Source organism: Abrus precatorius, unplaced genomic scaffold, assembly GCF_003935025.1.
Source record: "Abrus precatorius isolate BTA unplaced genomic scaffold, Abrus_2018 Scaffold8, whole genome shotgun sequence".
NCBI classification, from domain to species: domain Eukaryota; kingdom Viridiplantae; phylum Streptophyta; class Magnoliopsida; order Fabales; family Fabaceae; genus Abrus; species Abrus precatorius.
In genome coordinates this window covers 5,843,587-5,859,968 of record NW_020874428.1, presented here as the reverse complement: position 1 = coordinate 5,859,968, position 16,382 = coordinate 5,843,587, and the positions used below count along the sequence as shown (strand labels likewise).

Here is a 16,382-nt window from a genome sequence, read left to right as displayed (position 1 = left end):
AATTAAATTTCTTTTATTTTAAATATAAAAAAAATTACTCACTTAAAATATATCATTTAAACATATTCTTAATAATTCATCAATTTTCAAAAATTTAAAATACTTTTTAAAAGATAATTAATTTACAAGATAAAATAATCTTCATTAATGCATTGATGGTGTCAGTGTGTATGAAACGAAAAATAACTAAAATTATAGTTTCCATGATAGAATTCACATAAGCTTCTTCCACGTATGTACAAACATCATGAACAGAAGCTAAGAACACTGTCCCACATTTTTTAATGTCCAACACGAACCACTCTACAAAACCCCAAAACATACCTAACTAAGAACGTGGCATTCAGAAAAGTTACAACGTATCATATTTCTGACAACCCCTCATATTCTAAGTAGCAGAAACATAATTCTTCGCAACATTTCCACCTGAAGAAGATTTGCTGTTAGGGACAATCTGAAACACCAGTTTGAAATACCCATAACTCAGTTCCATAAGAATTTCTTAGATCCCTACCAACCAAAATTGTAATATAAAAATAATAAAAATATTACCTGGTCATTGAATTTTGCATCAGCTACCGAAGGTTTCTGTCGTTTCACTTTGCTTTTTTTATTTTCCTTTTTGCCTTTCACTTCTTCATCAACAAAGTTCTGATCTGACATCTCTGCAAGAACCCGACAATCAAATTTAAATACTTTGATGGATGGAACTGCATTATGTGACATTCGTAAATCATAGAATAATTTCAGAAGTTCAAAATATAAATTTAGAGACTAAATTAACATGCACTTAAAATTTTAAGGACTAATATAATGTTCTTTTATTTATAATTTTAAGGATTAAAAATTCTCTGTCATAATTTTAAAGACTAAATTAAAATATCTTCAAATTTCAGAAACTATAAGTTGAAAATCTTCACAATTCAACACCCTAATTATCAAAATTTTACCTTAAATTTGTGTTCAATTCATTTTTTTAACAATTACTAATTCATACTATTTTTTAAAAGAAATTGAAAAATAAATAGTTAGGTTTAAAAACTTATCTCTTATCAACCATGCACTAAGTGATGATTAAATTTTTGTACTAATAATTCTAATAAAAGGTGGAATTCTACTTACTATATTCTTGCTAAAGGGTCGCCATTTAACATTTGTTCGTCACATTAAGTACATACAACATGCTTAGTTTAATTTATGTTTAAAAAAATTACAACTTTTTGAAAGAAATTTTAAAAATAAAAGCTTATTTTTCAAAATATGATTATTCCCACACAAGCACTGAATACATGTTAGAAGAAGTCAGCAAAAATAAAACAAAGAAAGATATGTTATGAATGGAAGAAAGCTGAGATAGTAAATGAAAACTTAAGAGAAGATATTAAAAACAGAGGAATTAGCAGAAGAAATAGGGTCACCTGTATCGCTACAAAGCATATCATTATGGTAGACATGAGAATCACACAAATGAATATGCCCTGATCCAGAGGGAATTCCTTTCCTTTGGCCTAATTCAATAACTTCAGTTGTGTTAGTAACACTTTCTTGAAGTGATGGAGCTACTACGCTTTGATGCTTGCTTGAAGTACGGTAGTGCTGAATCCATGGATTTTCAGTCAAATCATGACACTGGTTAATCCTACTCATTTGAGGATTCATTCTCTCAAAATTGATCTTTTGCCAACGCCCACCACGAAGAACCTTGAACTGTTATTCAAAGATGGAAAAAAAACATGGTTTAATTAAGGATATGTAGAAAAAGGAAGATATACAAGTTAGGATCACCATACTCTGCACTTCGTGTATATAAATCTTACATTAGGTAAAGTCCCACATTTTGTTTTTGAAAATGAAAAAATAATAAAATGTGCTATTAGCAAATTTTTTTTTGGTCAATAAAAAGGGTATTAGAATTTTCTAAGGACAAAACCATAACCTTATTTCTTATTTCACTTCCCCCTTCCACCCCTTATAAAAAGGCTTAACCTACCTTGTTATCCTTGAAAATTTTGAATTTTTGTATTTGATTCCTTGTTTTTTTTTCAAAGGAGTTTCTTATAAAGTTTTTTCAAGTAATTTTTCTAAATATTGCAATTTTTTATTTAATCTTTCACTTTAGAAAAGTCAAATAAAAAATATATGTGGGCCAAATGAGAAACATGTAATATTTAAAATGGTCAATATATTTCAAGAGATCAAATGAAAGAAAAAATCAAAAGGACATCATTTGGTAAAGAAAAGTATATTATAAAGGAAAAATTTATAAAAAAATGAAAAATTAAATTTAAAAGAACAAAAAATTTGACTAAGCCTTATAAAATTTCCAAACAGGTATGAGTCACTCTTCTCTTATTTCCTATGCCACAACTACACAAGTATAGAGATTTTGATACATATGTAAGTATTATGCTTCCAAACTATGTTGGGTGATAATAAATAAAAATAATTATAATAACACAATATTTTGTATGAAAAAAAGTGAAATTAAAAAGGAAACCTGGCCGGAAGTGGTGGCAGGATCGTAGGAAGTTCCTTTAGGTGAAAAGGAAGCTCTCATTTGCTTAGAATCATATAATTGATTAACAAAAGATGCTTCTATAGACTTTATATACATGCTGTGTTTCTCGTCTGTCCATTCTGCTGTTGTTGTGGACTCCGTTTCCCTAATGCCCTGTCATACATTTTAAATCCCAAAATCATATTCATACCATATATTATTAATATGCCAATAAAAATAAATTAAACAAGAAAACAATTTAATTTAAATATACAACACTTCTAAATATTAACTAAGTAAAGCATATTTCTTCAAATAACGACGAATCAATTCATTAATTTCATCAAATAAATAACCGCTTCTAAGGCTCTCATAGGAGTATGGTTAGGTAAATAATTTAATTAAATATTTATTTACTAATTTTTTTGCCACATCAAAATTTATGATATAATATTAATTATAAAATTTTAAATAAACTAAAAAATTATTTAACAAAATTTAGTAACAAATATATTTAAAAAAACTTAATCCCAAAATATTTTTTATAAAGACATAAATTTTCTATAATTTTTTTCAAACGCCCTTAAACATCATATAAAATCAAACTCTTGCTTAGCCATATTTGAAATACAAAATTATTATTGCAAAAAGAAGTATAATTTGAGGAATTAAATTGGTACGCATCGTTAATATAGATATATGGGAATGAGAGCTGCACTTTAACACGGCTAATAGAGGTTGTAAAAGTAAACAATGCATCACACAACTCAATGCATATTACAAAATATTAAATTTTTGAACACATGTTAAAAAAAATTAAAACATTGCAAAACTTGATCACATATTCATAAATATAAAAACTTTTTAACTTTTTAGCAAACCCATGTAATAAAGTTATTAAGAACAAACTAGTAGTGAACGATTACGCAATCTCCACCAAAGTTAAAAAAAATTGGCTAAGCGCAAAGAAAAAAAAACTCCTCAAGGAAAAAAGGTACGACATAAATGGAATATTCTTTCTTGTAGATCAAACGAAAGCATGAATGAAATAGATTTAATTTAAAATAATAGTAACAATAATCAATAGCATCCTCAACACAAAGTATAGTTTATTTGTCCCAGAGAGGAAATTAGAAAAGTTCATTAAAAAAATTGAAACAATATGTAAACAGATTAAATTAATGAAGAAGAAGAACAGATAAGAAGGAAAATGGATATAGAAGGAGGAAAAGGGTACCTGCATCATCTTGTCCGAGTTGGGGAGGGTGGGTGAACTCGTTCGAGTTGGGTCTCTGAAATAGTTGGGGTTCATCTCATCTTGAATAGAATTGGAATGGTGGGTGAGACACGAAGGAATGAATAAGAAGGAGAGATGGCGGTGTTGGGGAACAAAAAAGGGAATACAGTTGTCTGCGCTTTTACACGTGTCGTGGGCCCAGCCCACCGCCACGTCACGGTCGGGCTTCATTAGCAAGCCCGCGGTAGATATTTTCATCACGGCATCAAAAATATCTGTTATCCTCTTTCCTCATATTGTTTATCTTATAATTATTATTTAAGTGGTAAGGCCAGCATTGCACTTAAAAATATCCCAGGTCCTTACCTTTCTATTCTTGTTCTACTATTTTTTTTTTTCCCTTTTCTGGTCTGCTCTAGATTTTTTCTTTCTGCACTTTTACTTTTAGGCACTTGTTTCGTATGCGGTTGAGTCAAATTTAAATATCTTACGAATAGGATTTTTTTTAATGATCAAATTATATTTGTTTTAAAATAAACAATTAGTAATTTGTTTATTTTTTTTATTTGATGAAAATATATATTATGTATTAACAATTAAGGGTGGTGGTTTTTATTTGCTCGTTTTAAAATAAATTTTTTTATATTTTTCCAATATAAAATAAACAGAAAATTCTAATCAGCCTTGATTTAGAAATAAAAAGAGAAAATTTACTACCCTTGAAGAGGAGAGTGGGTGATTTTTTTTTTTTACGGCTTCCACTTAGATGAAGTTACTATTCTAAGACTGTTTAAGTTCAACAAGTTTCGATCTTGTGTGGTCCAAAGGTTAGAGTACAAATTAAGTTTTTCAAAATGCGTTTACGTGTTTATTTTATGCACAGATTAACCTGATCAATTTTAATTTTCAGATATTTGGGAATGAAATCAGATTTCGTGATTATTTATATTTAAATTGAGATAATAGAATTACTTAAGTCATACCATTTAAATCCCCAGTGGCATTTACTCACAAGTCACGACAAGCATGAAATCCGTTTGCTGGATTAAAATCAACGGCTAGGAGAGAGCCATTTGACGCATCGTATTCCTTACAGGCAACTGAAGCACAAAATAAATAAATAAACAAATAAAATGAGAGAAAAACACCTAGCAAAGCTCATGAGAAACATAAAATGGGTCCATAGATGATGGAACGTATGAGGAATCGTGCTATAGTATCCATTCTATCCAGAAACCCTTATGCTCTTTCCCTTTGGTTTAAGCCTTTGGTTGGATTTGTTTGAAGATATATATGATTATATTTTCAGAAATGTCATTCTCATGAATACGAAATGACTTTTTTTTTTTTTGTAAATTTTTAAAAATGTGTATAATTTTTCAACTAAAAATGAATATAATGAGAATACTTTTTAAAGAAAGTCCAAATGATATAAAGAAATTGAGAATGGAATGAAAGTTAATAATTTAATTTTATGACAATGTTCAATATATATATAACACTTTCTTAAACAATAACAATGTCTAAAAATTAATTTTAAAACCTATAACTGAGAATTTCGTATTCTTAAATCACTTTTTTAAGAATTATTTTACGAAACTCAATTCAAACACACTTTCTTAAGCCAGTATTGTTACATTATAGAATATCTATTTATTTATTTAACTGTTATTATTATTACTACATTTAAATGCTTTTCATAAGACAGAAATTAGATATAAGTAAAACAAGTATGATGACTAAAATTATCTATTAACTGCAATAAGAAAAATAAAAAGCATTTAAACCTTTTTGTTATTTTTTATATTAGAAGGTAGACTCCAGGTAGAAAAATGTAACTTCGGTGCTGGTTTTTTTCTTTTTAATGAAGCTATTCACCCATTCGCTGCAAACAGGGCTATGACATTGCATGAATTCAATTTTCTTTTTCTGAAAAATAACAATGGTCCAGTCAGATTGAAGTTTTCCCCCTAAACCGTTATTATTAGTAGGGTGTGACAAAGTATAATCGTACACACAATATTGGTTGCAAAATTTTGATCAAAATATCTGTATACAAAAATAAATGAGAGCCAAAAATTTTTCATTACTGCATAACTGATTGGATTTTAGGAGACAGAAATGGAACTGTATATGAACAGTACACGTCTAACTTCTTGTCAAGGATAGAATCATCGTTTGAGAGCGCAGAAAGCAGTAGACAGAGCCGAATGGTATTAACTCCCCCACGATCCATGACCTTACTCCACCAGTCTTGCCTGTATTGAATTATGAATATGCTTGCTAAAATTCAGTCTTCCACAATCTTCAAACCCCAAGCATAAAGAATAGAATACAAGATGCAGTAGAAGCAAAACAAGTTTTGATTCAAGTTTCTGGCTTCTGCTCAGTTTCTGATATGACAGTATCTTGCAAATCAATCCGACCTGCATAACCACAGTGTGTTAATACACCAGTTGTAAAATAGCAGAGTTGAAATTTGTTTACCCCATTCTAGCCATCAACCAATTCATTGGTCTCACTGTAAGAAGCCGAGTTACACAAAATAAGTGTTCTTGCGGCAATTTTTATTTGTAAATTTTGCAACATGTAAATTATTTACTCCATCCAAAGGAGCATCTGAAGAAAGATTGCATACGTGCAAGCCTCAAGTATATGTAGTAAATATGAATGATCATACCTAACAAGGAAATCAAGGAAGGGGCTTTCGATGATCCATTGACTCTGATATCTGCATTTGCAAAATTAGTATATAAGAAGGTTATGATTCTGAAGTACTAAAGCATTTTTTTAACAAACAAGCCATTCCAGTGGAAACACACTAACTCACACACTCGCAATCTTGGAGAAAGGCTCACACCCAAAATCTAATAAATGAAAGTAAGATCCACGGTTTTTCTTAGAATTAAAGCTGGGAGTCTAAAGTGTCAGAGCACTTTTAAGTCAGAAGTATTTGTCGCATTCTGGGTCTTCCAGAGGCATAGTTTTTCATTTCTTGAGTAGCTTCTTTAGGCATGCCTACAAATGGAGGATCATCATTCTATTTCATCGCTCCCACTAGCTCTCATTCTATTTCTTTGCCTGAACCAATTTCACTGCCAATGCATTTTCTCAGATTTTATGAGGTCTAGTTAAGGAATCAATAAATAGATATGAAATCCTGATACGAGTACATTAACAAAACTTGCTATTAAAACGTTTTAGTTCCTTCTAATGCCCTTAAAGATACTTGTTAGCATTTTCCTTTTAGTCGTAGGTTTTAGATGCCATCCTTTTTAAATCTTCATCTAATAGTTTACATTGCTCTGCGGCCTACACAGATGCCGCAACAATTGCCAATTTCCAAACAAATGCAATCAGCCAGTGCCACCCTCCCTCTATTATTGAGCTGAATCATAAATTGTCAGTATATAATTTCAATGAACGTTTTTTGCATTAACTATACCAGCTTTCTTGCTTCATATTAATTTAAATTCAGGAAATCACCCAATGGACAAGCATAAATCCAAAATTATGTGTTATGCCACACAGGTATGAAACACCAGAAGTTGCATACCTGAACTATCAAGCGATTTAAGGATGTCTGATTTCTTAAAAGTATATCCTATGAAGTTGGTGTCTTTGGAAGTCAACATCTGCAAGAGTGTGAAAAAAAATATTATAACTATATATGCAAGTTTAAATAATTAGTAAACTAATTATCAACGAAACCAGAAAGTTCAAAAGACAAGACAGTCATGTATCTAAAAGACCCATTGAAGCAGAGTTAAAGTGGAATAAACTTGACAATAAACTTTAAAGTGTCATTAACACAGAAGTGGAGGACAAACTGCTCCACTTGAGATGTAAAATATAATGTACCTTTATCAAAGTAACATTGAAATGAATATTAGCCTCTAAACCTAAAAATGTGGTGCACCAACCTAGGAATCAGTAAATATAGCAGGAGGCAGACAAAAAAAAAAAAAAAAAAAATTAGCAATAGTTAAAGATATGGTATAACCAAAAGGAAGCTTTTTTCTTAATGTTTAGCACTTTGCCCACAAACCCACATATAAATGAATGCCATGAACAAGATCAGCTTGCAAACTCTTAGATCATGATAAATTACAAGCTTAAAAAAACAACTCACCTTCCGCCAAGGTCCAACAGTTGCCGTTATGGATGGTGGACCGTCTACCTGCCAATGATTGAAATCTTTCAGTTTATATGTGCTCAGGAATTATGAAAAACAGAAGACATAATCACGTACAGTGCTCAAAGCTATAAAATAAAAATAAAAATTACAGTTTTGGAAAATATTCTGTCATTGACACATTGTCAATAAATGATAACAAAATTGAAAGGCAAGGGCCAAATAACAATCATGGACAAACCCAAATTGAAAACAAAAAGGTTGGGGAAACAATTCTCAATAAAAGAAATAAACATTAAAAAATTATGGCCAGCTGTTATTTTGTCACTTGGAAACCTTACCAATTCTCACAACACCATTGTAAAGAATTCGTTTTCAACTGCCACTGCCACCAATTTATATTAATATTAAATTATTTATAGACACAGAGATGCTCAAGTCATTATGCTAGTTCCGTATAAAACCATTTATAAGCCTCCACCTAACAACTTGAACTTTTAGGAAAGTTGATCCTTGACAGAGTATCAGACTTTCTACAATCCAATAGTTAGGAGTTTGATTCTTGTTCCCCCAATCCCTTTCTAAATAAAATGTTAAATTTCATATTGGGCACATGGTAGAGTGGGCCTATGTATTGTCCATGCAAGAGCCCTTATGCTGATCATATAAACAGTAGCCGGAAGAATGATTTTGCTATAATGAAGATGGGGATAGAAATTGAGAGAGCACATACAACCAAACCATGATATTATCTTGCATATGAATAATGATATTTCATTTACATTCTTCAAATGTTCGTAATCAGATGATTTTAGAGCTTGTGTGAAATTATTGCATACAGATAATCTCACTCATTTCAAATTCATAAGCTTTTGTGTAATATCTACTTACTTCAGGAAACTTTTCAAAGTTTTGAGTGTCCAAGTCTCCAGTGACTGTAGGTTTATATGCAGCTTCCAATTCATAAAGCATGTCCCATTGAATACCCTTGAACCACGGATGAGCCTGAAAAATCATGAACTAATATGTTACGAGTTCAGTTATGCAGATTCTCAGGGCATAACACAAACAGAAAAGTTTCAAAATTGCTTTACTTTTTCAGAAATCATCAACTTTAAGATGTGTCAAGTAAATAGCTTGAGATAAGCAAACACAAATAAGAAATATGGTTTTATCTAGCATTTTAAGAAATTGAAATAATAGCTTGAGACAAGGAAAAACAAATGAGAAATATGGTTTTATCTAGCACTTTAAGAAATCGAAATAAAAATCAGGGTACCAATCAGAGTTTTTACTTTTATTTCTTCTACTCCTCTGGTTCCTAGTCTTCTATCAACATCACACAGTAAGTGACAGATCAAATCCTTAGCTTCAGCTGATATCTTGGGTTCTTCAGGGAATTTCAGGCACGTTTTCCAGTTAACAATCTGACACAATACAGAAACACCAGGTTATTATGTATAAATAGAAGATAATAAAAAATTCAATAAAATCATATTACCTTTCGGCAGGCCATCCTTGGATCGTCAGAACAAAATGGAGGATACCCAATAAGCATCTCATACATGATTGCCCCAAGAGACCACCAATCGCATTCTATTCCATAGCCCTTCTTGAGCAAAACTTCAGGTGCCATATAATCAAGGGTTCCAACAGTTGAATATGCCTGACAAATAGTAGAAATTGGTAACAACTAACAGACTTTATATATCAAACAAAACTCCTACTTAACATTACATAGCAGTAGTCAGTAACATAGTAAATTTGAATACAGTTTAGAGTATGTTTGGAATTTTTTCTTGTTTTAAAAAAATCTCAGAAAGATTTTTATTAATAAACTAATATGAACACAAAATAAACTAATCCAAAAACACATATTCATTACCGCATACTTTTGATTATTTGTTTGTTACACCAACAATAGTTACAATTTACACTTGGAAGAAAGGCATACCAATGCACGGCGATTTCGTTTCCACTGCTGCAATTGCTCCTTTGGCATCAACCAAGGGGAGGCAGAATATCCTTCAGTTTCACTAGTTGATTCTTGACCAGTAAAATCTTCATTTTCCAATAAAATTGTTGAATACTTATCATCAAGAGGCTTACATAAGCCAAAGTCTGAAAGCTTCAAATGGCCATTTTTATCCAATATCAGGTTATCTGGTTTTATATCCCTACAAGCAGAAAATCTTGGACTGAGCATTACTTATTTCAATCAAAAACATTTATTTACTCACAGAAATTCTGACATCTTTATCCACCAGCAGTACATATTTTGATCACCTGATTAACTTAATGCTAATGAAAACCAATTCATTGAACCATAATTTCATATAAATCAGTTCACAACAGTATAAAAGTGAACAACAACTGAAACTGAAGATAGTATGGATAAATATATTCCTTTACAATCTGAAAAGCTAATTATAAACATATAATCTACTACTTATCATCAGCATTCCATGTTAAGAATGGTAAGCCGTAAGCTACAAACAATTAAGAATACTTTTTTTATTATTTCAGATCAAACTGTTTATCTTTGTTAGACCAAGCCATGAGCTATGTTGTACCATCCAAGAGTTCTCTGTAACACTACTCATAACCTCTTAATCATGAAGTGGCTATGTCATTGCCAACCAAAAGAACAAAAACTGAACAGCTTGAAGCCATACCTATGTACATAGTTGTGTTGATGTATTGAGTGAATAGCAAGAATGCTTTCAGCAATGTAGAAGCGAGCAACATCTTCAGAAAGAATATCTTCTCTCATTAGCAACGTCATAATGTCACCACCGGGTAAATACTCCATGATGAGATATAGGAAATCTGAATCTTGGAATGAATAATGGAGTTTTACAATGCATCTGCTATCAACCTCTGCCAGCAAGTTCCTCTCAGATCGAACATGTTCCACCTAAATTGGAGTGACATCATGATGTATAAAAAAAACCAGCTTACAAATTGATTCCAAAGGTCAGAATAAGTTCTAAAAGATATTTTTTGTCTACTTGCATTGAAATTTTTAACCTGTAACATAATTGAACCCTAAGCTCCAACATGATGAATGTCGTTATCCCATTTGTATCTAATTTCAAAGACATAAGACATCAGCTCCACTATAGCTAAACAAAATTGTGGGACAACAGAACTGGTGGAAAGAGCAAGAGGGTAAGAGGAAGAAGAAAGTTTTTTTCATTGTACAATGCCTTCTCAATAAAACAAAACAAGATTGCTACAGAAACAAATGAGACATCTTCAAGCACTTAGTTTTCTACTGTACTGAATTTCAGACGTAAAGTTTAATTTCTACACCTTGGAGGGTGATGATCTACACTTCTACAGTCAGCTAGATATTGAAAATTGAAAATTGAAATAACTAACTCCACCTACCAACTAAACGGGTTGTTATAACCATTAAATGGAGGAAAGTATAAATGAAATCAACTAAATGGAGGTAATCGGGTACAACTCTGATAATTCGTGAATTATGCTTCTTGTCTACCATAACTGGTATGATTATGAAGATAGATGCACTGATAATGTACTAAGTTTGGCAACGGATACCTGTCCGCGACTAAGCATTTCTGACTTCTTCAATTTCTTCATGGCGAAAATCTCTCCGGTATTTTTAGCACGACATAACCTCACCTACGTTTTCTAAAAATGTTAAGCACAAACACTTATAGAATGCATAAACACGTTAAGCAAAGCACTTATACTGATGAATAAACACATGCTCTTCATAATGACAGTTTACCTCACCAAAAGCACCTTTACCAATCACTGTTAATTGCTCGAAGTCATCAATTCCAATTTTACGTCTCTGAAGCCTCATGTACTCAGTTTCCTTACGCTCCAAGTTCCTCATCATTTCCTCCTGCTCTTCAGCCGGTATTTGAGATTCCTGCACTTTCCTTTGAAGCGCTCTGCGTCTGAAACAGAGAGCGTGTGATGCTATATCAATCATCATACACACCAAATTTTAGGTAACTATAAATATTATAATAGACATTAAAATATATTTTAAAAATATTTATGTCTAAATATAGTTGAAATTAGTTTTATTAATAAGAATTAATATAGGATAAATGATAAAATCCAACATTAAAATTATTCAATGGTGTATGTATGTATGTTTAAAGAAACATTAGTATTTTTTCAGCTTAGAGTAATTAGTGTCTTCGTGATGTTAACATCAGAGCCACAATAACTCGGAGCAAATATAGTGAAAATGAGCAATAGATTAGGGAAAATCCAATAATTTCAAATTCACCCATAACATAAGCATACATAACATGTTGGCGAAGATAATTGGAACAACAGATACGAAGAACAGATAATAAATGCGATTTGCATTGAAATCACAAAAAATAAATGCCAAACGGCGAAACCGATTAAAAGTATTAAATACAAGAAAAAGTGAAATAGTAGGAATAGGTAGGTTAGGTACCTATCTTTGCGATCCTGCAATCCTTGGAGATAGTTTTTGTAATGATTTTCGATGAATTGCTTAGCGGCTTCTGCTTTTTGTCTAGTAACCGGCGAAGAAACCGATACATCGGGACCGGCGTCGAAGTCACTGCGATCATGCTTCAAGTTAATGGCTCCGAGTCTCACAGTTCCATCGTAACCGTCCATTTAAATCGCCGATCACGAGATCTGCGATTCCGTTAAAGGATTCGCGAGAACTCGATGTGACGTATGGAGGAAGGAGGTGAAAGGAATAGTCTCTCGTAGAGGGTAGTGGCGGTGGTGTTGGAGATGTTGGCGTGAGTGGGAACGAACGAACTACTAGGCAAAATGGTTCAAAGCTGTAGCAAGGCTGTCTTATAACTCTGAGTTGTCGCTTCTCCACGTTTTTATTTTTATTTTTTTCGTCAGTAAAAAAATTAAAATAGATAAAGAGAGTGCGTACGATGGAATTTGGAAAACTCCAATTTTGTCTTTTGATCCGTTACACGATAGTCAATCGGCCTCATCAAAAGTATAGCAGCAGCTTCGCTTCCTGTTCTACTTGAGATCTTCTGGTACTTACCTACAAAATGAAACTAGAAAAGTATTAATTGTAAAATAAATCATTTATTGCATTAAAACTTTTTAAAGTATATAAGTTTAATTACAATATTGTTTTTACTCTGATGCATTATTTTCATTATTTATTAGTAAAATAAGAGAAAATTAAAGTACACCATTTTATATCATATTAATAATTTTATATAAAATATAATTTTGATTGATTCAACTATTTAATTCTAATTATATTTTTTAATATGTTCTATAATAATTAAATATTTAATTTATTAAAATAAATAAAATAGTTATTTAATATAAATTTATTATTTATTTTAATTATATTCATAATTGTCAGATTAATAATTTATATATTAAATAAATAAAATATAATTATTTATATGACTAATAATTAAATGTCTTATCAATACAAATCTCAAAATATATAAAATTATAAAAAATTAATGGTTCTATCACATGCTTAAAGACGTACAATAAAAACATATTTACCGTAATTTTTTTAAAAATTGCAAAATTCAATGTATTTGAAATTATATAATAAATTTAAATACTAAAAGTTTTAATAAATTATTATTATTTATTGATTTTTTATTGTGCATACATTAGAAAAATTAAAAAATGAAAGGGTCTTACTGATCACGGTAACATTGGTTAAGAAATTTAAAATAATAATCATTTATTGAAATTTATGTTAAACTAAACTATGTGCATTTATTATGTTTTCTGACAAAATATTTTTACCTTTAATTTTTTAACTAATGCAATACTTGTTAGAAGTTATAAAAAAAAATAGTAGTTAATCCATCTTAAAATGAGTTTTTGTTTTTTATAATTAAAATAAAAAGTATATTAATTGTTGTTTCTTATGAAGATGATAAAAAGGAATATTATTTTAAATATTTATGTCAAATGTTACTAAACAATTATAAAAGTGAAGTTAAAATGATTTTTATGTATTTTAAAATTATACATTATATTATTTTTGATAACATAAATGAAATATCTAATAATTTATTGTAAAGTAAAATATTTCTTGTGAGAATTTGTATTGGTAAGAGGATATTGAGATGACCGTGATTATGGGGATTGGGGTGAGAATTTGGGAAGGGTGTGTTTGTTGAGAGTGAATGGGGTGGGATTTGGTGATGGTTTTGGTCACATGAAGTGGTGGAATCTTTGGAAGCAATGCGCATCCATCGTTATTATCTGATTCTGACTTGTGGAGAGAGATGCAAATAACGCTATTGTCGGCGGAGATCCATATGGAATGGGAGAAGGTACAGATCCACGTTCTCATCATTCTGCGTGAATTTCACGCATTCATCGCACGAGGCCAAACTGTGGGCACGTCAGTTTCGGGACCGGATCTTACTTGTACATTAGAAAAAGGAAAATCATTTTGGTTCTTTTTTCAATACATAGATGATAAATTATTAGAGGTAAATATTATCAGTGTCTTTCAAATTTAATTAAAAAATTAATTAAAATTTTTATAAGAATATGTAATTAGTATTTTTTATAATTCTTGATATAATTTAATGTATTCTATAACAAGATCATTTCTTAATTAGTACTTAACATATTAATTAGTAAACCTGTTATATCACTTCAATTTTGTTCTAATCTATTTGTTTTTTAAAATATTTAAATTGATAAAAATATCATCAGTTGTTAAAATTATGTTTAGGTGATTAATAATAGTAAAATTTTTAAAAATATTATTATATTTGTATATCTCTAATGTAATAATTTTTTATAAAAATTTACCATTTTGTACATCTAAACTCAATTTGAGATTAATCTAACTTAATGTTAAAAAATGTTTTTATATTAAAAATGTAATAATGTTTTGAAAAATTATTTAAATTTAATAATTTATTAAATTTTGTGAAATATTATAAATATTAATAAAAATTTACTACATTAATAATAATAATAATAATATTATTATTATTATTATTATTATTATTATTATTATTATGTGTCGTTGTATATACATTAAAAAGTTTATAAAATACTACTCCTTCCTTATTATTATTTTTATTTTATATAATAGCCTTAATAATTTAGATATTAGTTAAAGTAGATGAAGGATGTAACAGAAAGTTAACTATTTATTTATGAAATTTAGTATATCAATTATTTTTAATTCATGTGTAAAACTAATAAATTTATTTCAAATATATTTTTATTTAATTCCAAAATATTTATATTTATTATAAATATAAAAAAAATTGATAAAAAAAATATATTAATTTTAAAAAATAATGAAAATGAAATTATTAATCATAAATATTGACATGTGTGCTATCATTCAAAATTTAAAAAATAAATAAATAAATTTAATATAATAGTATCATAATTATTCTTTCATGTTTTAATTCAATTGTGATATTTTATTTTATTTGTTAGAATAAAATTATATTGTTACATTAATTATTTAATACTAGTCAAACTAAATATTAAATAAAAAAATAAATATATGTGATATCAGTATATTTCATCTAAAAAAAAGAAAAAATAAGTAATTAGTAATCACTAATTCTTATTTAGATGTTAATTAAATATAAGTAGAAAGTCCAGAAATTTTTCTAAATCTAAAATTCTCTTAACTTTATCTGTTTGAGTTTTTATTTTGAGAACTTTTAGTGACTCTCTCAGTAAATTTTATCATTTTTATTTTTATTTGTTAGATTAAATATTTAATATTATCTAAATTTAAAATAGTAAAAATTTTAAAAATATTAATTTTTAGAGTAAATTTTTTAAAGTTAGGGTTTATGTATTAAATATTAAATATATAAGTAAATGTAACTTAAAAGAAAGATTCCTAATTCAATGTTAAATTTATTATTTAAAAATAAATAAAATTTAGTAATTTAGAAGAAATTTTTTATAAAAAATAAATAAGCTAATAAATTATAAATGTCATATTATTGATTGTTAATTATTTAATTAAATATTTTAAAATTATGAAAATATAATAAAAATTCTTAAACTATGAAGACTTAATTACAAATATGAAAAGTTATAAATACTATCAGATTAAGTTAAATTTTATTTTTTGTTTATTTATTTAAAGAAAATAATAACTTCAATGTTTATAATTAAATTTAATTAAAATAATAATAATAAATGTTATTAAAAATATTAATTATTAATAATTTTAATATAAATGTATTTTATTTCAATAAAATTTCATTTGAAATACTTAAATCAATATCTAAGAGTTTAAATTAACAAACTCATTGAATAAACAAGAGGACGAAACCAAATTCAGAATTAGCTCTAGCGAAATTTCAAAAGCCAACTCCTGAGAGTACAATACGTGCCAAGTTTGAATCGAGCAATAAATAATAAGCCGGTGGTGGTTCGTCCTTTACTTATATGCTAACACTGCTTATTCAACACATATTTCATTGATTTATTGTAGATTACATAGTGACAGGTCATGGGTGGATAAATTAGTCATATATTTT

General features: G+C 28.9%; 2 protein-coding genes across 4 annotated transcripts; both read right to left on the bottom strand.

Moving 5' to 3' along the window:
- Positions 1–231: 231 nt before the first annotated feature.
- Positions 232–3,836, bottom strand: LOC113848217. The gene is made up of 5 exons (XM_027477626.1): positions 3,735–3,836; positions 2,498–2,671; positions 1,419–1,707; positions 553–665; positions 232–454 (listed from the first exon to the last, which is right to left on the bottom strand). Exons 1-5 carry the CDS (start codon positions 3,807–3,809, stop codon positions 389–391), a joined length of 717 nt encoding a protein of 238 aa, XP_027333427.1. The 5' UTR covers positions 3,810–3,836; the 3' UTR covers positions 232–388.
- Positions 3,837–5,756: 1,920 nt separating this feature from the next.
- Positions 5,757–12,834, bottom strand: LOC113845887 (serine/threonine-protein kinase tricorner). 3 transcript variants are annotated; one of them, XM_027473562.1, is made up of 12 exons: positions 12,323–12,834; positions 11,630–11,804; positions 11,437–11,520; positions 10,545–10,786; positions 9,824–10,046; positions 9,371–9,535; positions 9,165–9,296; positions 8,761–8,874; positions 7,867–7,914; positions 7,291–7,369; positions 6,415–6,465; positions 5,757–6,160 (listed from the first exon to the last, which is right to left on the bottom strand). In XM_027473562.1, the coding sequence occupies exons 1-12, from the start codon at positions 12,508–12,510 to the stop codon at positions 6,102–6,104; spliced, it is 1,560 nt and encodes a 519-aa protein (XP_027329363.1). In that variant the 5' UTR covers positions 12,511–12,834; the 3' UTR covers positions 5,757–6,101. The 3 variants fall into 3 exon arrangements, with proteins under 3 accessions (XP_027329363.1, XP_027329364.1, XP_027329365.1); XM_027473563.1 differs by having other exon boundaries at positions 5,809–6,160; positions 6,415–6,473; positions 7,290–7,369; XM_027473564.1 differs by having other exon boundaries at positions 5,809–6,160; positions 6,415–6,470; positions 7,290–7,369.
- Positions 12,835–16,382: the final 3,548 nt, after the last annotated feature.